This window comes from Chrysemys picta, chromosome 3, assembly GCF_011386835.1.
Source record: "Chrysemys picta bellii isolate R12L10 chromosome 3, ASM1138683v2, whole genome shotgun sequence".
Lineage (NCBI taxonomy): Eukaryota > Metazoa > Chordata > Testudines > Emydidae > Chrysemys > Chrysemys picta.
Genome location: NC_088793.1, coordinates 56,912,606 through 56,936,022, shown reverse-complemented (window position 1 = coordinate 56,936,022; position 23,417 = coordinate 56,912,606). Strand labels below are relative to the sequence as shown.

General features: G+C 42.9%; 1 protein-coding gene across 5 annotated transcripts in view; it reads left to right on the top strand.

The window, feature by feature from the left end:
* The first annotated feature begins 2,592 nt into the window (after positions 1 to 2,592).
* The window catches only part of LMBRD1 (LMBR1 domain containing 1), a 216,375-nt gene continuing 195,550 nt past the window's right edge, over positions 2,593 to 23,417 (top strand). For 4 of the 5 annotated variants that reach the window (XM_065587944.1, XM_042848855.2, XM_005280087.5 and 1 more), the window contains exons 1-3: positions 2,605 to 2,721; positions 4,373 to 4,549; positions 13,362 to 13,422. In XM_065587944.1, the coding sequence (XP_065444016.1) occupies positions 2,632 to 2,721; positions 4,373 to 4,549; positions 13,362 to 13,422 (328 nt within the window). In that variant the 5' untranslated portion in view covers positions 2,605 to 2,631. Of the gene's footprint in view, positions 2,722 to 4,372; positions 4,550 to 13,361; positions 13,423 to 23,417 lie in introns of all 5 variants that reach the window. The other variant, XM_005280088.5, reaches the window with a different exon arrangement.

The window sequence follows — 23,417 nt, the reverse complement described above, 5'->3', positions numbered from 1 at the left end:
CCCCTCCTGCTTGTGCAGATGCTATGCTGTCTCCCTCCTACTCTGGTCAATTTGCTGTTCCTGGTGGAATTCTGCACCACTGTGCATGTGCAGAATTTATGTCCTCCACAGATTTCTTTGCGTCCCTGCAGAAAAAATGACTTTCTGACGGGGACGCAAATGAAAGCCACAAGAGCCATCATGCGACCATTCCCAGCAGTATGTTTTGGGTGCCCAGGGCAGCCAAAAGAGAGGTAAATCACTTTGGGGCAGGCGGTGGGACTGAGGAAGACCTGACTGGTGGCTCCTATCCTGCACCAGACTCAGATCCTAGTCTTGGCTGGGCTAGGGAGGAAGGGACTTTCTTTTCCCTTGCATGGTATCTGGGACTCGGTCAGCCCCATCCCTAGATTTCTTCCCCAGCTGCAGGAAGTTCTGCAAACTCCCCCCACCCACTTCCTGCACCCATCACTCAGCTGCAGGGGGAGGGATCCCTGTAAAGGGAACTGCTCCCCCATCTGCTCAACCCCCATGCATCTAGACCCCCTCATACTCAGACCCGCTCACTGAACCCCCCTCCCGGATGAGCCCTATACCTGGGTCACACCCGACAAGCTACCTGCACCCAGATCCCCACCCCACTGAACCGCAACCAGCTGCACCTTGGTCCCCACCCCACTGTGCCCCACTCCCACAGCATCTGGACCCCCCTGTTGAGCCCCCCGCCCTCCACCCAAACACCCCCAACCCCGCTGAGCCCCAATCACCTTCACCTGGACCCTGCTGCAGAGTCCCATTACCGTTGCACCCAGAACCCCCCAACAAAACCCTGTGCATCCAGATTCCCCCCGCACCTGGATCCTCCACTGAGCTGCCCACACACAGATTACCCCACACAGAACCCTCTCAACCCACACATGGATCCCCTGACAATAGGGTTACCATATGTCCTCTTTTTCCCGGACATGTCCGGCTTTTCGGCAGTCAAACCCCCGTCCGGGGGGAATTGCCAAAAAGCCGAACATGTCCGGGAAAATAGCGGCTCTGCTCCTCCCCGACTCTTCGGCTCTGTTTAAGAGCCGGGCTGCCCGAGCGCTACCGGCTTCGGGCAGCCCCTCTACCTCCAGACCCTGCGCCCCCAGCCGGGCACTTCCCCTCCCGGGCTCTGGCGGTGCAGGGTCCGGAGGCACGGGGGCTGCCCGAAGCCGGTAGCGCTCGGGCAGCCCGGCTCTTAAACAGAGCCGAAGAGTCGGGGAGGAGCAGAGCCCCCGCGGCTGGAGGCTCTGCTCCTCTTCGGCTCTGTTTAAGAGCCGGGCTGCCTGAGCGCTACCGGCTTCGGGCAGCCCCGTGCCTCCAGACCCTGCGCCGCCGGAGCCCAGGAGGGGAAGTGCCCGGCTGGGGGCGCAGGGTCCGGAGGCACGGGGGCTGCCCGAAGCCGGTAGCGCTCGGGCAGCCCGGCTCTTAAACAGAGCCGAAGAGTCGGGGAGGAGCAGAGCCCCCGCGGCTGGAGGCTCTGCTCCTCTTCGGCTCTGTTTAAGAGCCGGGCTGCCCGAGCGCTACCGGCTTCGGGCAGCCCCGTGCCTCCAGACCCTGCACCGCCGGAGCCCAGGAGGGGAAGTGCCCGGGTGGGGGCGCAGGGTCCGGAGGCATAGGGGCTGCCCAAAGCCCGAGCGCTACCGGGTTCACGGTTTGCCGGGCAGCCTCCAGACCCTGCGCCCCCGGCTGGGCGCTTCCCCTCCCGGGCTCCAGCTGCGCTGGGGAAGTGCCGGCTGGGGGCGCAGGGTCTGGGGGCTGCCTGGCAAACCCTGAAGCCGGTAGCGCTGGGGCAGCCCTTTCCCCCTGTCTGGGAGTGGGAGGGAGGTGGGGGTGGAGTTGGGGCGGGGCTAGGGGTGGGGAAATGGGTGGAGCCATGGCCCCTGGAGGGTCCTCTTTTTTTATTTATGAGATATGGTAACCCTACCTGACAATAAGCCCCTCCACACTTGGATCCTGCCTTGCTGAGGCTGCCTGCTCACACCTGATGCACTTTGCACAGAGGGGCAGGACCCTGGAGTATTATAACTGGGGCAGGCCCGGACCTTGTGCTGTGTCAGGGTTGGGTGCAGCCTCACTGCTGACTTCATGTCCTCTCGGGGGAGCTGCACAGTGATCTCCCACCTCTGTGCAACCAGTGGCCTGTGCTCCCCATTGCCATGCTGGGGCCTCCACGTTTATTTGACCAATATAATTTGCGAAATTTTAAAATATCGTTTGCAGAATTTTTACTCTTTTGGTGCAGAACGCCCTCAGGAGTAAGTTGCTCAGGTTGGAAGAGATAAATGAACGTCCATTGTCTCTGGGGACGGAAACACTGGGGGGAGGGATTCCCCGGCTCGGCGGCTTCTACTGCCAAGCGGGGTCGGAGAGGCAGCCGGGGCTCCTGCCGGGGGTGGGTCTCGGCGGCGGGGAACACCCAAAGAAAGAATATTTTCCAACTCCCATAGCCGAAGAGCGCGCGGCCGGAGCGCCACCCTCTCTTCATTGGCTGCTGGCTTAATGACGTGCCGCTCGCACCCCTAGGAGCGCTACGATTGTGCGTTGTGGTTTGTTTAGCGGTTTCCATAGTAACTAACCAGGCCCCGCCCCTTTAAATAGCTCCTCCCCGGGGAAGGGATGGTGCTACTGTTGTTGCCGGAAGTGAAGATGGCGGCGGCCTCTTCGGAGCTGCTCACGGGCTGGTGCCTTTTCGGCCTCTCGCTGCTGGTAGGAGGAGGCGGCCGCGCGGCGCGGCTCCACTGGAGCGTCTTCCCTTTCCCGGGATGGCCGCCCTAGGCTCTGTGAGGCCGCAGGCTCTTGCCTCCCGTACAGTCTTTAGCGGGAACGGGTTACCCCCCGGTGCCCCCTCCTCGGGTGCTTGGTGACCGGGATAACGAGCGTTCTCACCCCCGCCCACTCATGGACCCTCGCAGCATGTGCTTCTCAACCACGCCCCTAGTGTCCGGGCTAACGGGCTCCCGCAGGCCCTTCCCTCCTTGCTGTCTCTGGGGTTAACTAACTGGCCCTCACACTTCCTCCCCCCACTGAGGGGGTAACAGCTCCCCCCCATCCCCTTCTCCTTGGGGACTGGGGCTACTGACCACGCTCCTGCATGCCTCCTCTTGGGGGTCTCTGGTTCCTCTAGGGGTAGCCAGCAGAGACAGGCTGTGCAGGGGTCCTGTGGCAAAGCAGCATGTGGTCATGTTTTGACCTCGGGGGGAGGGATAGCTCAGTGGTTTGAGCATTGGCCTGCTAAACCCAGGGTTGTGAGTTCAGTCCTTGAGGGGGCCATTTAGGGAACTGGGGTAAAAATCTGTCTGGGGATTGGTCCTGCTTTGAGCAGGGGGTTGGACTAGATGACCTCCTGAGGTCCCTTCCAATCCTGATATTCTATGATTCTATGTAATTACATATTGTACCCTAAAGCACTGAACTGAGGTTTCACAGTAGCCCTAATTCCGACATGTCCTATCTTTCAAATGCCTGACTTTGCAGTCTTATTACTGGTCGTCATGGGTGTAATTTCATAATTTAAAAAAAAAAAAAAAAGAGAGAGAGAAACTGGAACCATAGTGGCCATCAGTTTGGGTCATCAGCAGGTTTTGGGTTCTTGGATCCCCAGCACAGGCCTTTGCCTCTTGAACTAATGGAGCGAAAGGTAGCAGCAATAGTAGGCTATCCTCCTTTGGGGGGGAGAGAACAAACTACCCATGGCTCAGGCTACCATATGGCTAGCATTTGACTGGCCTGGCTGGTATTTTTGTGGATTTGCCAGTTGCCAGAAAAATAATTTAATCTGCAAAGATTTTTTTGTGTGGGACTAAAGATTAGCATTATTGTCACAATACACTGGGATAGCTAATGTTAAAGGTTTTTCTGTCCAGCTAAAGATGCTGCAGTGTTCCCACTTACGCAGTTTAACTGATAATAGATAAAAACTATTGAAAATCCAGCTGCTGTCTGCCCTACAACATGCAAGTGCACTATGTGGTGGAGGGGGGGGGGGGAAGAGGAGGGGTGTTTGAGCCATGCAAGAGTGAGATGTGTGATATTATCAATTTTATTTGTATGTGTTTTCTCTCTAAACACTATAAGCGGCTGTTGAAGGGGGTTGTTGAGTTGCTTTGTGCTTGGGATTGCAGCGGGCTTGTCTTGTGGGGGTATCTGTGCCATATTTTTTTGCATTTCAAAGGTGGTAATCCTACCCCAGCAGATGTTAGTCATGTTTAATGCACAGCAAGAAGATGTTCTGATATTATGGTGATGAGAGCAGTTTAAGTATCTATATGGAATAGAAATGCAGTTTAACTTGAATGCCATTTCTGATATTCTTGTGCTGAGCTGCGTTATGGTATCTATCTTTTCTTTTGTATTTCAGGCTATTCTGGCTTTTTGCTGGGTTTATGTGCGCAAGTACCAGAGTCGACGAGAAAGTGAAGTAATTTCTACCATAACAGCTATTTTTGCATTGGCAATTGCACTTATCACATCAGCACTTCTGCCAGTGGACATTTTTCTAGTTTCATATATGAAAAATCAAAATGGCACATTTAAGGTATGAACTACTTAGATATTGGCATTCAGTAAAATATATGTTGCCAAAATTGCTTTACCATATGTCTTCCTTCTCCCTTTTCATTATTTCTTCATTCTGAGTTATCAAACTATGTCATATTTTAATGCCTTATTACATGGTTGGAATTTTTGTCTTGGAAGAAGAATACTAGCATTGCAAACTAATGTCATTTACTTCTAAAATAGATTTCATCCTCATAACTTTGTAATGTAAATCTACTGTTCTCTCATTAAAATATTAATATTACCAACTTTTATAACATACACAAGAATAATCTTGTCTAGGTGCTGGAGGGTTTATTCATTTAACACTGCATAAATAGAAATGAGGAGAAACTCCTAAATATTTTCTGTAGATCACACTATAAAATAATTATTTATATTTTTGTATAATATTATAAATATACCCAAAGAACAGAACAAGATGTATCTGTCCAAATGAGCTCTCAGTCCAAGGCCTTAAAATACTTAAAAATTAGATTGACTTAGATGCCTCGCTCAGGGCAGTGAAGAACACTGTTCCCTGAGCATCGTAGTTAGTTTGAACTAACCCTTGGTATAGATGTGGTTAGGTTGATGGAAGAATTCTTCTCTTGACCTAGCTATGGCCTCTCTGAGAGATGAATTAACTACATGAACAGAAACATCTTCCTTATGGCACTACAGCTGCACAAATTTAGCAATTCAACATGTTTTAGTGGTTATCAACCAGTTGTTAGGAAAATAACCAGATAATACAAATAACTGATTTTAACCATGTTTTAAATCTAAATCATGGTTTCCTGCTTGCTGATTTAGTGATTTAAATCACCAGTTTTAATTGTCTTAAATAATTTCCCCCTGCTACAGAGATTGCTTTTGTACACTGCCTTACCATATTTGTCTACCATTTATTTTTAATCTCAAAGAACACATGCTCTTGCGTACATTCATATGGGCGTTACGGGTAATCACTTCAAAGGTTAGCTCAGATGCTTTACACATTTACAGGGTAGACAACTTGCATCCATGCTACTGTTTCTTTGGTGAATCATAACTTATCCGCACAAAGAATGTATAATTAATGTTGAGATTTTAAACTGACATGAACACTTTCAGTTAGATTTCTCCCAATGGGAAAAATCTTCCACCTTTGTGCATATGGATTCTAATTAAGAATAGACAAAACAGTTTTCATCTGCTTTGCTTCTTCCTTCAGACGTTTTCTTGTAGTCCTTCCCTTGACAAGGAAAAACACTTCCTTAGATTTTCCTTGCATCTGTACCATCATCCTATTTCTAACAAACAATTCATCTTCAAAACTCTAGAACAAGACGTGTAAAAATGTGGCCTTAATACAGTTATAGTATCTGAAATTATGGTTTGATTATATGAAAATCAGATTTTCATATAAAATAATTGAAGTAATTCTGGCATAAACCAGTTGAAGGTGTTTCTGACCCTTTTTGTCGCTCTTCAAGATCATTTTATTGAAAAAACTGGCTTTTTCTCTGGAATTAGCAGCTCATAAGTTGTCCCATGTCATGTCCTCAGTTTTCCATAATTTTTGGTTTAGAAAAATACAAACTATCATATGTACTCATTCATAAGCCGAATGTTTTTGGTAAAAAAGTGACGCATCAAAGAGCAGGGGTCAGCTTATAAACGGATCTACACCAAAATTTGATGATTTTAAACTCTATGGAAGCATTGACTTGAATATCTAATACATTGTCATTTTGTTTACCTGGAGCCCAGGCCTGCTAGCGGCTCTATCCTAATGGGCCAGGATCCAAAGTTTGCCATCCCTGAAATATAGGGTCGGCCTATGAAAGGGTCATACAGTTTTTGCTATTTTTACCTATCCATCTGGAGGGGGGGGTTGTTGACTTATAAACCAATGGGCTAATGCACAAGTATATATGATAGAAAAACTATGTCCAACACCCTTGTCTTCATAATACTCCTTTGCAGTTTTGGTAGTTTGAGGAAATAGGTATTGTGGATATGGATTTAGTTCAATATCCCTTAATCCCAAACCATCTGCATTCCAAAAATAAAAAGCTTTTTTGTTTATAAAATGCCTATCTGACAATCAAACTAAATGTATTACCCCCACCCCAAACACTTTAACTATACCAAAACTAGATTTGCACCGTCCCCTAAAAGAAAAGCCTTTGTAACCTGAACCTGCTTTGGTTGAAGTTACTTCCTTTTTTGCTATAGAAGCCAATGGGAGTGGAAATGGTTCCTTAGTGAATAAATGAACCTTTCACTGTGTCTTGAAAGTTAAGAACATAAGAACGGCTGTACCGGTCAGACCAAAGGTCCATCTAGCCCAGTATCTTGTCTACCAACAGTGTCCAATGCCAGGTGCCCCAGGGGGAGTGGACCTAACATGTAATGATCAAGTGATCTCTCTCCTGCCATCCATCTCCATCCTCTGACAAACAGAGGCTAGGGACACCATTCCTTACCCATCCTGGCTAGTAGCCATTAATGGACTTAACCACCATGAATTTATCTAGTTCTCTTTTAAACGGTGTTATAGTCCTAGCCTTCACAACCTCCTCAGGTAAGGAGTTTCACAAGTTGACTGCGCGCTGCGTGAAGAAGAACTTCCTTGTATTTGTTTTAAACCTGCTGCCTATTAATTTCATTTGGTGACCCTTAGTTCTTGTATTATGGGAACAAGTAAATAAATTTTCCTTATCCACTTTCTCCACATCACTCATGATTTTATATACCTCTATCATATCCGCCCTTAGTCTCCTCTTTTCCAAGCTGAAGAGTCCTAGCCTCTTTAATCTCTCCTCATATGGGACCTGTTCCAACCCCCTAATCATTTTAGTTGCCCTTTTCTGAACCTTTTCTAGTGCCAGTATATCTTTTTTGAGATGAGGAGACCACATCTGTACGCAGTATTCGAGATGTGGGCGTACCATCGATTTATATAAGGGCAATAATATATTCTCAGTCTTATTCTCTATCCCCTTTTTAATGATCCCTAACATCCTGTTTGCTTTTTTGACTGCCTCTGCACACTGCATGGTCATCTTAGAGAACTAGCCACGATGACTCCAAGATCTTTTTCCTGACTTGTTGTAGCTAAATTAGCCCCCATCATATTGTATGTATAGTTGGGGTTATTTTTTCCAATGTGCATTACTTTACATTTATCTACATTAAATTTAATTTGCCATTTTGTTTCCCAATCACTTAGTTTTGTGAGATCTTTTTGAAGTTCGTCACAGTCTGCTTTGGTCTTAACTATCTTGAGCAGTTTAGTATCATCTGCAAACTTTGCCACCTCACTGTTTACCCCTTTCTTCAGATCATTTATAAATAAGTTGAATAGGATTGGTCGGAGGACTGACCCTTGTGGAACACCACTAGTTAACAGATTCTGGCATTGATAGCCAATGGGATAAGTAGATGGGTGAGGGGAATGTTAAATGACTGACAATTTCTTAAAATCCAAGTACAACCTTTAGGTTTAAAAAAAAAAAAAAGCTTACTTCACCAAAAGATTCTTTGTAAGCAGAAGAGGGACTGGTAAATTGTATTACTTTATCATAGAACAATGGAATTTTAAAGGAAATGGAAATAATAGACACAATTTTTAATTACTAATAACTTGCATTGTACTGTACATGTAATCTTCTCTATAGAAATATACCTTTGTTCCTGTACATAACTTGCATTTTAAAAATAATTCAATTGACAAAGCAAACTTTCTGTTATTGTCTCCTGCTGTTATTGGTACATCTCACGTTGCTGCTATCCTTCCTGTTGCTCTCATTTAGCAGAGAACTCAGCTGCTACATATGGAGATTATCTGGTAGAATGTAGATGCCAAACAGGAATATCTTTCTAACATGGGCATATGATTCTGTTGCTGTCATATTAATTCCTGGTTACCTCTCCTTCAGGATTTTTGAATACCATTGATGGCTAAAATTGCAGTTGTTTGTTGCTAATCAGCACCAGGCTGATTTGGTGCTTGCTATTGTGACCTGGTTTCATATTTTCTTTTGACATACGTTTACATTACTTTTGACAAGACCTTTTTCATATCCTCTTTTAAGACTTTCATGAGAGCAGAGAAGTCTTCACTGTAACCATATGTTTAAGTTAACTCTTCATTTCCCATAAGAGCACATAATTAAAAGGAGTGCATTCATTTTTGATACTTTTTTTAAAAAAAAAAGCAAACTATGCATGAGAACTTTTCTATCACAATTAAGTACTTTTTTATTCTCTTTATATAAATTAGTCCCAAAATCCTATCTCTGCCATGATGCTTAGAAATTCCTACTCTAGCATTGGTTGGGCATGTTAGGATTTTTTCCACCCTAAACTCTCCATTTTATTGCCTCCATGAGAAGCACTTAACTCAGGAATGTGCTCTCCTTATTTGATCTGCCAGAACCCATATCTGTTAAGCTTTGCAGCATGTGTGAAAGGTTCTTATTCTCTGACATCTGGGGAGGAGAATGGGTAAGAGTATAAAGGGTCATTGCCTGGCATTGGGTAATTGGATCCTGCCCCAAACTTGGTTATAATTGTGAGATAATGAACTTAATGTGAAGTTTGTTTTGACTTACTGTGAACTTTAAGACTTATAAGAAGTACACAATGTGGGATAGATATTTTTATTTGACAAATAGGTGTCAGGAAGATCCTTGCTTAAAGAGACTAATACACAGACTGTCTTAATCCCTTTTTTATAACTACTAACCTATAACACGAGTAAGGTCTCTGTAAATGATAAAACCTTACTGAGGAAAACTGAAAATTAATAAACAAGCCTGAAACTCAAATTTTGGAACATTGACTGTGCAGGGGTTGATGAAATTGAGGATCTTTATTCCCAGAAGTGTGGGTTTTAGACATCTTAGGTCTATCTTCTTGTTATAATTCTTAGGGCTTGCCAAAATACACAAATTGTACCATTTGACTATACTAGTACAGTTAAAGCAGTATAATTCCTAGTATAGGAGCCTCCAGGCAGTAGCCCAGCTAGGAGTGGGGAGCCTGGAGCAGCAGTATTTCAGCTGCCCAAGTTTCTTGTCCATTTCATGGCTCCAGCATGTAGCTGTGAAATTGACAAGGCAGCCAGCAGCCAAGATAAGTAAGGCAATGTCAATATAGACGCCTCCTCGCCCCAAACTTCAGCAGCCCGTGAACCCTTTTCACTAAATTATGAAATCTCGTCAACCCTCTCCTAAAAATGAATATTTCCAGGGATTTAAGTTTAAATTTCCTCAGTGTGATGGATGCGCTTGCTTTGCTCTGCATAGCTCTTGGAAGTCCGGAACCACTGGAGAAAGATAGTCTCAGGTCTGGTTCAGCATCAAGTCTGTTTCTGTATTTGGTTTTCAGATGTGCATACGAGGAAAACGCTTTCTCGCATAAGTATGTTGTTGAAAATGGTAACAAAACTGCAGCAGCTTTTTCTGCCAGAAGGGGGTACTCGTTTCTTAAACTCAGCCAAAAGTTGATCAATGACAGATGTCTGAAACTCCTTTTCAGTTCGTAATCACAGGAGATTTCAATCGATTTCTCTCTTTCCTCAGTGTTGAATATCTGTGTTGAGAAAGTGGTATCATTAAAAGGGTTGCAAATCCAGTCATCGCTTGACACGGCTGGAAAGTATTCCCTGAAAGTTGTGCAAAGTCCTTTTAGGTGTGCAGTTATATTGGTTTTAGTGCACTGATCCAACTGAAGTTTGTTCTGCCAGGAAGTCATGAAGATTACTGAAACACTCAGTTTGATTGTTTTCCAAACAACTTTCCCAGAACTGCAACTTCTTTATCATGGATTCAACTCGCTCTTGCACATAGAAAACTGTTATATTGAGACCTTGAAGAGATAAATTTAGGTCATTAATTCTTGGAAAGGGTGGTTGTTGAAAAAAAATTAGGATTTCTGTTCTAAACTCAAACAAGCACACAAGGATTTTGCCCTGAGAGCCATCTAACTTCAGTATGGGTCAACAGACAATTGTGTATACTACCCATTTCTTCACAAAGTACGTGAAATATTCTGGAATTTGTTGGCCATGATTTTATGAAATTCACCACTTTGACTGCATTGTCCAGCACTTCCTTCAGTCCCCCAGGCATGCATTTTGTTGTGAGGGCTTGTCAATGGATGCTGCAATGAGTCCAAGAGACTTTTGATACCTTTTTTGTTCGAGCTACAAATCTAGTATACTTCCCCGTCATTGAAGTGGCCCCATCAGTGCAAATGCCTAGGCAACGAGACCAATCTATTTCCTTTTCTTGAAAATATGCATTAGTCAGATTGAAGATATCTTCTCCAGTTGTACTTTCTTCCAATGGTCGGCAAAACAACAAGTTGTCTTCAACCAGACCTTCATTCACACTACTTACAAACAGTAGCAAAATAGCTAGATTAGCTACATCAGTTGCTTCATCCAACTGTATAGCATAATATGGACTATATTTCACTCTGTACAATTGTGATCTCTACATTATTTGACATGTCATTAATTCTTCGTGACAATGTATTGTTGGACAAAAGTACCATGTCAATCCTTTCTGCAGCCTTTTCTCCAAGCATGCAATGAACTACTTCTTTTATACGTGGACCAATCAAGCTCTCTGCTATGATATGGGCTTCTGATGCTTTTGCTATTCGGTAGCTCATGCAGTATGACGCTTCAAGTGCATTTGCATTATCAGTACTTGCTTTGGATATAAAACTGGTAATGTCACGTTTCCTCGCAGCTAATTTTCACTTGACAAAATCAACAGGCTTGTTGATGTGTGCAGGATGCCTAGTTTCTATGGCGCTGAAGTAGAGAAGGTTTGAGGCTGCTGTTTGCTAGAACATCATCACATATCACATACAGTGGTTGTGGATGTTCTTGATCACCAATGCATGTAAAGCCATATTTTATATAATCGTCATATTTTCTTTTCTTTGTAAGTGACTTTCCAGGACCATCATAATCATTAGACTTAGATTTTCCACAGTGTGGACTTGAGGAAATACTAGCTCATTCTTGGGTCTTTACTCTTTCCTTTTTCAGCCACTTATCCATTGAACTTGTGTACAAAATGTCTAATAAAAACAACACAGACTGCTAACAACCAACAAACTAGAAAATGAGAAGATTCACTCAAGTCTCACTGAAGCAAAACAGCACTCCAGAGAGAATGACAATTACTGAGGCACCTTAACACTGCTACACGGGCTACAATGTGCTTCCAGCTGGTTTGGTTTGCAAACAGCTTTTCTTTTGCCACGAGGTCTGTCCCTAGGAGGGTGTCCTGCGATGGACAAATTAGCTTGGACCACCTCCAATGTACAGCGTGGCCCCTGCTCACTCTGCCCTCCATAACAACTTCCCCTGTCTGACAAGGACAGGGGTCCGAGCTGCCTCATGCGTGCCTGGGGTCTCGGCTGCCACCCTGCCCACTACAGGGCTCAGGCTACTGGCCCCACGCCAGGGTCTGGGCTGCTGGCTCCGCAGTCTGTGGGGCTCCTGCTGCTGGACCCTGTTGACCGTCCCAGTCAACTGAGCTCCACTGAGCTCGTGCTGCAGGTCCCACTGACCCCCGGGGCTCGGGCTGCCAGCCCCAACTGCCCGGCCCCGCTCTCCCTGGGGCTCAGGCTGCCAGCCCGGTGCAGAGTGCTGGGGTTCGGGCTGCCGGCTCCCCCGCTGACGGGGGCAGGGCTCGGGCTGCCAGCCCAAACTGCCTGGTCCTGCTCTCTCTGGGGCTTGAGCTGTCTGCCCTGCAACCGGGTCCCACCTGCTGCCTCCAATGCCTGGCGTTCTCTGGCCGCCATTAGAGAAATTTTTCTGGCGAACCCCCTGTAACGTTCTGCGACCCCCCCCCCCCGGGGTTTGTGAAACCCAGTTTGGGAACCACTGCCCTAACTACACCGACATTAGTGCTCTCTTGAAGGTGGAGTTGTTACATCGTGTAGTAGGGCACCCACATCAGTGGGACAAGGCTGTAGTGTGTACACTGACATAACTAGGGTTACGTAAGCTGCCTTGCATCGACCTAACTGTGTAGGGTAGACACCCTACTCTACCTACATGGTCAACATACTATGGCTTAAGCAGATTTTGAATCCGTTCTCATACCTAGTTTTTTATTTTTAGCATCTTATTTTAAAAGTTTTTAAAATATAAAGGACTTACCACATATTTGGGCATATTTTTCTCAACATTCAACAATAATAAACCCCACTGCTTCTTCCATTTGCCTTTAAAATGGAGGTTAAGTAGCCAGTGCAGTTGGTCTGTCTATAGGTTTCTCCTGCAAAATTACTCATTACCATATAAATATGACCATAAAAGTATACTATCGTAGATACCTGACAGATATATAATGAAAATGCTCTTTGATATCAAGTTTTCAATTATAAGTATGTTTTTATATTATTTTTTTCTTTAATTTTGAGTGGAGTTGTTCTGTGCTGTCTGTTATGTGGTATTTAGATGCAAGAATATTATGTAACTCAATGATCAAAACAAATATTAATAACTGCATAATGCAGAATGGTAACTACACAGCCTTTTTACCATGTCTGTGTTTTTTGTATTCAGAATTGTAAGTCTGAGTCTGTTCAAATTGTTCTTCCAGAGCTGTAAGAATTCAATTGATTGATTGAATTCCTGTAAGCCACCAAGAACAAAATGTCATGCTTCCCAGTTCATACGCTTGACAATAGCAAAATATTTAGGATTTCAAAAATGTGTTATGGATTGAAAGTGTTACTTTTGTGAAATAAGTGTTACATATTTTTTTCCCCCCCTTCAATCTTCCTAGGAGTGGGCTGATGCTAATGTCACAAGACAAATTGAGGACACAGTATTATATGGATATTACAGTGAGTATTTTTAAAACTGCTTCTAAAATTAGGATTTTCTACAGTGACTGGATCATATGTTGATACCTTCTAATTAAAATATTGTATTGTAAGCTAATTTTCAGGGGGTTATAACTAAACTGAAAACTCATGCTGAGATAAACCTTAGTTCTGTCTACAGTCAAAGCTTTTGTAGACCTTTTTCCTTTTTTGTAAATTAAAATTGCAGTTTGCTTACTAAAATGCAATCTTGGGGGCTTCTGCATGTGGGCTTATCCTTCCCATCATCGTTCCAATGACAAAATGCTTAAGACTTGGCTAATGATTGGCGTATGGACCTATAATACACAATATGCACTATTGTTAATACACATTCATAGGATAGACATTAATGAGTTCCTCAGGGATTTTTTTGGGCCCTACTCTTGTCACTTTTTTAGCATGTAGCATGGTATGTCAAGGTTTCTTACAATTAAGATAATGTGAAGTTTTCCTACTGTACATAACTCAGTGCAATTTTGTTTTTATATTGTAATGCCTATGGTATGCAAGACCATTCACTGCTCAGACACTGCCTGAGGACTGTATCTATTTCTGTAAATGAGCAAAATAGAGTATAAGGGTGGTGAGCCTAAACAAAATGAAAGCAAGAAAACCGTATTAGATCAACTTCTAAACTTATTTTAAAATGTGGTTTCTGTTGCTTTTGAAATTTAAATTTTTATAGAAAGTGTTGGACCATCTCTGCAATCTGTCCTTCTTTCTAAATAAAATATTTATTCATTGGAGTAATGTATAATGTTATCTAGCACAAAGTTTTAGTGAAAATAACTATCCTAGCATTGTGTTGAACTGACTATTCAAAACCAAAGAAACAAACACCTGTCAGGGATGGTCTAGATCAGTGGTTCTCAAAGCCGGTCTGCTGCTTGTTCAGGGAAAGCCTCTGGCGGGCCAGGCCAGTTTGTTTACCTGCTGCGACAGCAGGTTTGGCTGATCGTGGCTCCCACTGGCCACGGTTTGCGGCTCCAGGCCAATGGGGGCTGCAGGAAGGGCAGCCAGCGCATCCCTCGGCCCGCGCTGCTTCCCGCAGCCCCGATTGGCCTGGCGCCGTGAACTGCAGCCAGTGGGAGCTGTGATCAGCCGAACCTGTGGACGCGGCAGGTAAACAAACCGGCCCGGCCTGCCAGGGGCTTTCCCTGAACAAGCAGCAGACCGGCTTTGAGAACCACTGGTCTAGATAATACTTAGTCCTGCCATGAGTGCAGGGGACTGTACTAGAAGGCCTCTCTAGGTCCCTTCCAGTCCTATGATTCTATGATCTGACTCTATGAAATGATCATGTGTTGGGAGGAGAATATGTTCAGTAGTTTAATATGTATTATTAATCCTTAAAATGTATTAAAGACTAAACACATGCAAGAATAGTGAAACTCAGATTTGTTTTCTGTGGTCTGGGCAAAGTGTGTGGTCTGTGTGTTTTTTTTTTTTTTTTTTTTTTTTTAAAAGACCAATATTAAAAAATCTAATTTTAAGACTGAATTTCTTCTTTTGAGGGAGAGAATACTCTTGAAGATATGTTGCAATGAATAGTGCTAAATTTTCATTGAATTGTAAGTCTTTCTGCTGGGCAATGACACTACTACAAATATACCTGGTAAATGTATAATCACACTTTGCATTAAAGTGGAACCTAACAACTCAAAACAACAATATTTAGTATGTATATTGTGCTTTCAAAATGTGAAAGTCACTAACATTCACTAATGTTTTGCAACAAGAAGTCTATTTTACAATGAAGATGCCAGAGAAAATTAAAATGCCAATTTTGGGTAGTCTCAATCTGCAGTCATAGAAAGCATTCTGATAAGTCAGATAGTACTGCTACAAAAGCGTCAATCAACATTTTTTTTTTTTTTTTTTTTTTTTACAAAACTTCAGTCTCCACTTAGAAAAGGAACTCCTCTCCTCTTGCCATTGTTTATAATTTCTTGTTCCCCTAAAAACAATACTGCTTCTCTAAATGAGAAATATCAGATGGCTTATCTTGAGAAATAAATTTGATGCAGAATACCATATTAGAATTTTGAATACTTTACCAGACTAAATAGGTAGTCTATGCCTTCTGGCTTCTGTATATGATATAACTGACTTCTTAGGGCTTTAGTTTCATGAAAATAAAATCTTGGATTTTCCTTGTCAGTTCTGTGCAGTGATACTTTATTGATTTGATAAGCTATACAAATATGGCTACTTTTTTTTTTTTTTTTTTTTTTAAACAAACTTCTGCTTACTTCTTGGATACCTTTTGTGGGAGAGGGGTATGGCTCACCCAGGTAGGTTACATGCTGTTAAGGGTTTTTTCCCCTGTGTTGATTTTTTTTTTTTTTTGGTCATTACTATCTGTTCCTGGTCCAGTGTCAAGGTTGTTCTGTAGTTTGCCTTCTTGGACATGTCTTTCTACCAGGGTCAGTAATTATATTTTTCTCCACAAAAACAATGATGTGTTTTGATTCCTGAGGGACTAAAGGAATATGAGGAAATATCGTTACTGCATATCCTTGCGTTTTGGCCTGTTAATTCTTTGTAACAGGAGTGCCATTGATTTAGAGTCTGATTGTTTAATATAAAGTTCTTCAACTATCTGGAAACTATTCTGTGCTCTTTAGGGAAAAGCCCTCCAGATGGATCTTGAATTAATACTCTGGACTAATAAGTATCAAAACCTGTAGATGGAAAATAAAGTAGGGCTGTCAAGCAATTAAAAAAATTAATCACAATTAAACAATAATAGAATACCATTTATTTAAATATTTTTGGATATTTTCTACATTTTCAAATATATTTATTTCAAATACAACACAATATGAAGTGTACAGTGCTCATATTATATTTTGATTGCAAATACTTTTAATGTAAAAAACAAGATAGTATTTTCCAATTCACCTAATACAAGTACTGTAGTACAATCTCTATCATGAAAGTTGAACTTGCAAATCTACAATTATGTACCAAAAAAACCCTGTGTTCAAAAATAAAACACTAAAATTTTAGAGCCTGCAAGTCCACTCAGTCCTATTTCTTGTCCAGCCAATCGCTCAGATGAACAAATTTGTTTACCTTTGCAGGAGATAATGCTGCCTGGTTCTTGTTTACAATGTCACCTGAAAGTGAGAACAGGCATTCACGTGGCACTGTTGTAGCTGGTGTCGCAAGATACTTACGTGCCAGATCTGCTAAAGATTCATGTCCCTTCAAGCTTCAACCACTATTCCAGGGGACATGCATCCATGCTGATGACTGGTTCTGCTCGATAACAATCCAAAGCAGTGTGGGCGGATGCATGTTCATTTTCATTATTTGAATCAGATGCCACCAGCAGAAGGTTGGTTGGTTTTTTTTTTTCTTTTTTTTTTTCTTTTTTGGTGGTTTGGGGTCTGTAGTTTCCACATTGGAGTGTTGCTCTTTTAAGACTTCTGAAAGCATGCTCCACACCTCTTCCCTTTCAGATTTTGGAAGCCACTTCAGTTTCTTAAACTTTGGGTAGAGTGCTATCTTTGGAAATCTTACATTGGCACCTTCTTTGTGTTTTGTCAAATCTGCAGTGAAAGTGTTCTTAAAATGCACAACATGTGCTGGGTCATCATCTGAGACTGCTATAACATGAAATGTATGGCAGAATGCAGGTAAAACAGAGCAGGGGACATACAATTCTCCCCCAAGGAGTTCAGTCACAAATTTAATTAACACTTTTTTTTTAATGAGTCATCAGCATGGAATGGTGATCGAAGCATGAAGGGGCATATGAATCTTTAGTACATCTGGCACGTAAATACCTTGCAATGCTGGCTACAAAAGTGCCATGCAAATGCCTGTTCACACTTTCTGGTGGATTGTAAATAAGAGGGCAGCATTATCTCCTGTAAATGTAAAAGAACCTTGTTTGTCTTAGCACTTGGCTGAGCAAGAAGTAGGACTGAGTGGACTTGTAGGCTCTAAAGCTTTACTTTTTTTTTAGTGCAGCTATGTAACCAAAAAATCTACATTTGTAAGTTGTGCTTTCAGAACAAAGATTGCACTACAATACTCGTATGAGGTGAATTGAAAAATACTATTTCTTTTGTTTATCATTTTTACAGTGCAAATATTTGTATTAAAAATGTACACTTGGGTTTCAGTTACAACACCGAATACAATATATATGAAAATGTAGAAAACCATCCAAAATATTTAATAAATTTAAATTGGTGTTCTGTTTAGCAGTGCGATTAACTCAAAAATTAATCATCATTAATGTGAATTAAGTGTGATTAATTGACAGCTGTAATATAAAGACACAAACTTGACACCACTCAGATACAGACCTACCTGCTATCAAATCTTCCTCCAGTTCTAGGTCTACCTTGGAGTGCCTGTTTGAAATTTCTAGTACTAAATTTTGGTGGTGGTGTTGCTGCTTAGGAGGATGATCGATGCAGATTAATACGTCAAAGTCACTGATTGCATGCCTGTGTGTGTACTTAATCTCCAGTTTAAAACTATCTTCTCTCTTCAGATCTGAATTTCTAGTAGACTAATACTTTGAAAGGTGATCTGTCTGAGTGTAAATATTTTGGATAAGATACTTCAGTCAGATCAGTGACCTTTCTTCCTTTTAAGGTGTTCTGAAAAACTGAATCCAAAATTCACCAGATAACCATGGTAAGAGGGGCCACTTAAGACTGTTAATTTAACGTGTTACAAAACTTCAGCCCTTTTTTTTTTAAAAGAAGGAACTTGACTTATTCCTATGAACTATATATATTCTGGAGTTGTATTATGAATGATTAGTAATAGACCTAAATAGGGAAAGTAGATGGTCAGATAAATAGATATGATTAACTTATTTTTAAAAAAAAACTGTAGGCAAAACTGTGTGGCTTGGAAGAAAGTTGTCACTGCTTTTTTTGATATTACCATTAGATTCTGGAGAACAACTATTCTGTTCTGTGCAAAATTTTAGCCTTTTGGTTTTATTCCACGTGGGGATGAAACAGACCTTTTGAAACTTTTCACACAAAAAATTACGCACAGAATAGCCAATAGCCCAGTGCTCTCTGTGACCTCCAAAGTGAGCTGCACGCACCCCAGTGAGTGCACATGACGATCCACTGGTGGGTGCGGCAGGAGGAGCGCTGCTGGAGGAGGAGGGAATGAGTGAGCGGGGAAGCTGCCGCTTTTCTCTCTCTTCTCCCCTTCCCCCCCCCCCCAGAATCTCAGGGTCACCCAGAATGCAGGGGCTGAAGGGCCCTGGGCTAAGGGGGTCCCGGGGTCCTGGCCTGCAGCTCTAAAGCCCCTTTCGGAATGCGGCCCTGAGTCCTCTGGCCCGTGGGGGAGCAGGGGCAGCCGCACAGCCAGTGGCCGGAGAGAAGCGGCACTTTGAAGGGGAAAGCGCCGCTTTTCTCTGGCCACTGGCTGTGCGGCTGTCCCTGCTCCTCCAGAGTCCTCCGGACCGTGCTCGCAGGGCCGCATTCCGAAAGCGGCTTTAGAGCTGCAGGTCAGGGCCCTTCAGCCCCTAAAGCCCCTGCCTTCTGGGTGGCCCTGCTTGGGGGGCAGCTCCCAGAATTGTGGCCATGGGGGCGGTGCCATGCTGCGCAGAGCCACCTGCACCCTCCCCCCCCCCCCCCGCACCAAACAGGAGCTGTCCCAGGTAAGTGCTCTGCACCTCCTGCCTGCCTAGCCCTGAGCATCATCCCACACCCCTACCCTGAGCGCCCTCCTGCACCAACTCCCTCCCAGACCCTGCATCCTAACCCTAAGCCCCCTCCCGCACCCTAACCCTAATCCAGACCTTCAAATTGCTGTATCACAAAGTGTTAAACCAAGATTTTCAGAAATAATGAAGCATATTCAATCACATTGCTCTCTACAAAATATTAATTTTTTTGAGAGCAAAAGTGTTTTGTACCATTAATAAATATACAATAAAAATTATTTTAAATATTGTTTTTCATCTTTGTCTCATCCTTTTTTAATTTCTATTTTGTATGTTTTTTAATGTACATAATATATTAGTATAGTAGTACATGTATATAATTTATACATATATTGGGGGTGCGTGCTCAAATTTTTGACTGATAAGGGTGCAAGATCAAAAGTTTGGAGACCACTGCTCTATCTGATTCAAAGCAGGGACTTGAACGTGGGTCTCCCACATCCCAGATGAGTGCCCTAACCACTGCAATATTTGCTGTGTGATTTTTTTTTAAACTAGTAATTCCATCCTGGACCTGAGAAGTCTTCACAAAATTTGGCATCACAAAGTTAACCAATTGGCATTTTCCAATGAAAAAACATGTAGTTGAAAATTTCCCAATGAGTTCTAGAACGCGCACAGTTGAAATCCAAGGCACTAGGGCTGAGCAAAAGTTCATTAGGCTGGTAGCTTTGGCTATCCATGCAGGATGGTTTGTCCAGAGCAGCAGTTCTCAAACTTTAGCAACCTGAGGACCCCCATTTTGATTTAAACATTTTTTTTCCCTGGGGTGCTCAACTCCACTTAGCCCTAAGGCCCTGTCCCATTTCTTCCCGCCCCTGCTCCACCCCTGCCCCTTCTCTTCCCTGCTCCTCTTCTCTCCCTTCCCCCTCTTCCCCCCCCCCCCCCCAAAAGCAGCTCCTGCACATTGCTGAGCAGCTGTTCCACGGCATGCAGGAGGCACTGAGGGGGAGGAGTTGATCATTAGGACTGGAGGCCCTGAATATGACCTCGCTAGATTATAGTAGTATTATTTCTGGTACAGTAGCTGTGCCTTAGTCCCCCTACCAATTTTTGTGATCTTCATTAAGTTTTCCTTAACTTCTCTGGACAAATACATGTTGAGGGAGATCTTAGTAATTTGCTAAACAGGGGAAATGGTTTAATTAACTGTGTACAGCTGCTGGATGCTCTAAATAAGTGATTTTCAAACTTACTTAATTGGGCCCCCCTTCCTGGTGTCTATAGTTGTTTTATCCCCCCCCCCCCCCCCAGTACATATACCGCCACCCAGCTCTGAAGATAGAGCAGAGCTGCTGGCTGGGCACCCAGCTCTGAAGGCAGCACCAAGCCAGTAGCAGCACAGAAGTAAGTGTGGCAATGTGAAAAGTGATATGTCATTACTTTTAACAGCAGACTTAGTGCTCCATTGCCACCCTTATGTCTGTGCTACTGCTGCTGCCACCCTGGGGCTGACAGCTGGAGCCCAGGCTGCCTCCTGGTGAGGGAGTGGAGTGGGGGGAGAGGAAGGAGAGCTTGAGCCCAGGTGGTGGTGCTCCAGCTGTCCTCTTTATCCCTGCCTCCTGGGTGTGCATGGCCCTTCTGCATGAACCCCAGCCACCCAGGGCTGACAACCAGAGTCCCCATCTCTCCCTCCCTCCCCCCACCCCCGCAGATTTAGAAAAGCAAAAATTCCTGTTGACCGCACATGAATGCCAAAACCTTCAGCGCTACTGGACTGCAATAATGGCATATAAAACCCTAGTTTGTCAATTTAACGGCATACCTACCACATAGAATTACAAATACTTAATTTTAATAGTGTTTAGATTTCAAACTGCATAACACTTTCATTTATTAGTAATTTTGAAGAACTAATTCTTTATACTCATCAAAGAATAAGTTTGAGAAGCACTATTGAAAATGGAGGCTTAGAGCTACCTTTTCAAACATTGCTATGTGATAGCATTAGCCTATAGGTATCATCTGCTTTGAAGTGTAATGAAGTTGATACTACCTCAATTTAATGTACACATTTTTAATGCCATAGCACAGTTTTACCTCCAGATGGTGGTAGAGATTTACATATTGCATGAGCTGTATTGTTTTTCTTTTGCTATTTTGCATTTAGTCAGATTGCTAAGGAAATGATGCACATTTTTGTAACTTTTGCCTATACTGAATTCAACAGTAATACATCATTTCTAGCAAAATATATGCACATAGTCTAAAAACATAGTCAAATCACATTTGACCATTTTCCTGAAGTGCTCTGAGTACAAGAAGATGTAATAGCCTTCATAAGACTCATAACATTCTTTAGCAAATTTCCATGAAATATGATTTAATAAAGGAGTTTATGCATCTTGTAAAATAGCAGGTAATTGAGGTCTAGGCTCCAAAATGAAAAACCTGAAGTTTCTTCCAAACTAGGGTACCCTTTGTCATAACATGCAATGCTCATAAAGTTTGGTACACAGTGCAATGACAGCAAAGTTTTATGTTAATACTGCAGTCAAATGCTAGTGATGCTGCTGATGCATAGCCTCATCATTCTTATTTGTGAAGTGATTCATGGTATGAGGGCCTGATTGTGAGACTTTGAAAGACATTGTGAGGAAAGACAAGAGTGAAATTAATGGAATTCCTCACTTTAATATCTCATGTTTTTTAACTTAATGTTTTGATCTTCATGGACTCTTTATATCCTGTTGAGGAAGGAAAACCAAGCAACCCTTAATGTTTCCTGTGCCTACTATAATACAAATTTAACATGGATGAATAGTAATTGGGAAAAGCTTGCAACGAGAATTTTTAAAATTCGTGGGGGGGGGAGAGAAACACTTTCCCTGAGTTGTATACAACAGCAGTCCCATCAAATAATCAAAATGGAAATATACTTTCTAGTTCTCCTGCCATGATTTTATACATCATAGTATGCCTATATCTTGGGGAAGAGCATTTTATAGTTGCAAGACCATCTCCATGAAGATCCTACTTTATATAATCTTGATTATATAGTAATCTAGTAAACACTTTTGCCCCCAAGTGGGAATAATAGAGAGTAACTCCATATTGGTCCAATATTTAAAGTTTTAACAGAAATACGTGGTAAGACGCAGTGGAGTGTGGTTCATGTGACTGAAGGCCCTTGAGGCTTTACCTCTAAATTACAAGAGGGTTTTCAAAGGAAGGCCCCGATGTAACCTATTGGGGTACAAGTTAGCTGAGTAGCTGTCACCCTGCCCTCTAACCTGGGGTGCCTTTTACAGTGCCTTGTTACTGTAGCCTCCAATCTGGACTGCTCATAAACAGCATCCAGCAGTTTATCATTTCCAGCTATGTCTGTGTGTGCTTCAGATAGTCAGCCACACCTTGGCTCTTACTAGCCTTGGTTATGCTGCAGGGTGACCCCAGCACACTCAGTCCCAGATCTTCCCCCCCCAGAAATGTATGTTGTGTACTGCCCAGCCTTCTCCTGGACAGTGCAAATGTATTAAGTTCCTTATTCCTTTAAGGGAATATGCCATCTTATTATTTTAAACAATTATTCAGACACTTAATAGATTAGATAAAACAAAACAAAAAAGTTTACTATGAATTACAAAGATTTTTAAGTACATACAAGTAATGAGGCATAAGTCAGAAATATTTATTGGTGCCTAATTTAACAATCAGATTCAAATAATTTTCATATCCCATGCTTTCAGCAGTCTTACTGACCAAAGTCTTGAGGTCAAAACCCCTCCCCCAGAATCCAACAGCTGCTTCCCTTGTTTCTTCAGGCGCAGTGAATGCGATGGCCAGGGTGTGTCTGTCTTGTGGTGTCTGCCCCTTCTTTTTTTTATAGTCCTACTCCCCCCCTCTCCCCCCCCTGCCCGGAGAAGCATTTCCAGATGGGAGAAAGTGACAAGGCAGTCTGTGTGGAAGAAAACTCCATGCTGTTGTTTTGTGAAGATGTAGATCAGGGGTCGGCAACCTTTCAGAAGTGGTGTGCCGAGTCTTCATTCATTCACTCTAATTTAAGGTTTCACGTGCCAGTAATACATTTTAACGTTTTCAGTAGTTCTTTCTATAAGTCTATAATATATAACTAAACTATTGTTGTATGTAAAGTAAATAAGGTTTTAAAAATATTTAAGAAGCTTCATTTAAAATTAAATTAAAATGCAGAGCCCCCCAGACTGGTGGCCAGGATCCGGACAGTGAGAGTGCCACTGAAAATCCGCTCGTGTGCTGCCTTCAGCACACTTGCCATAGGTTGCCTACCCCTGTTGTAGAT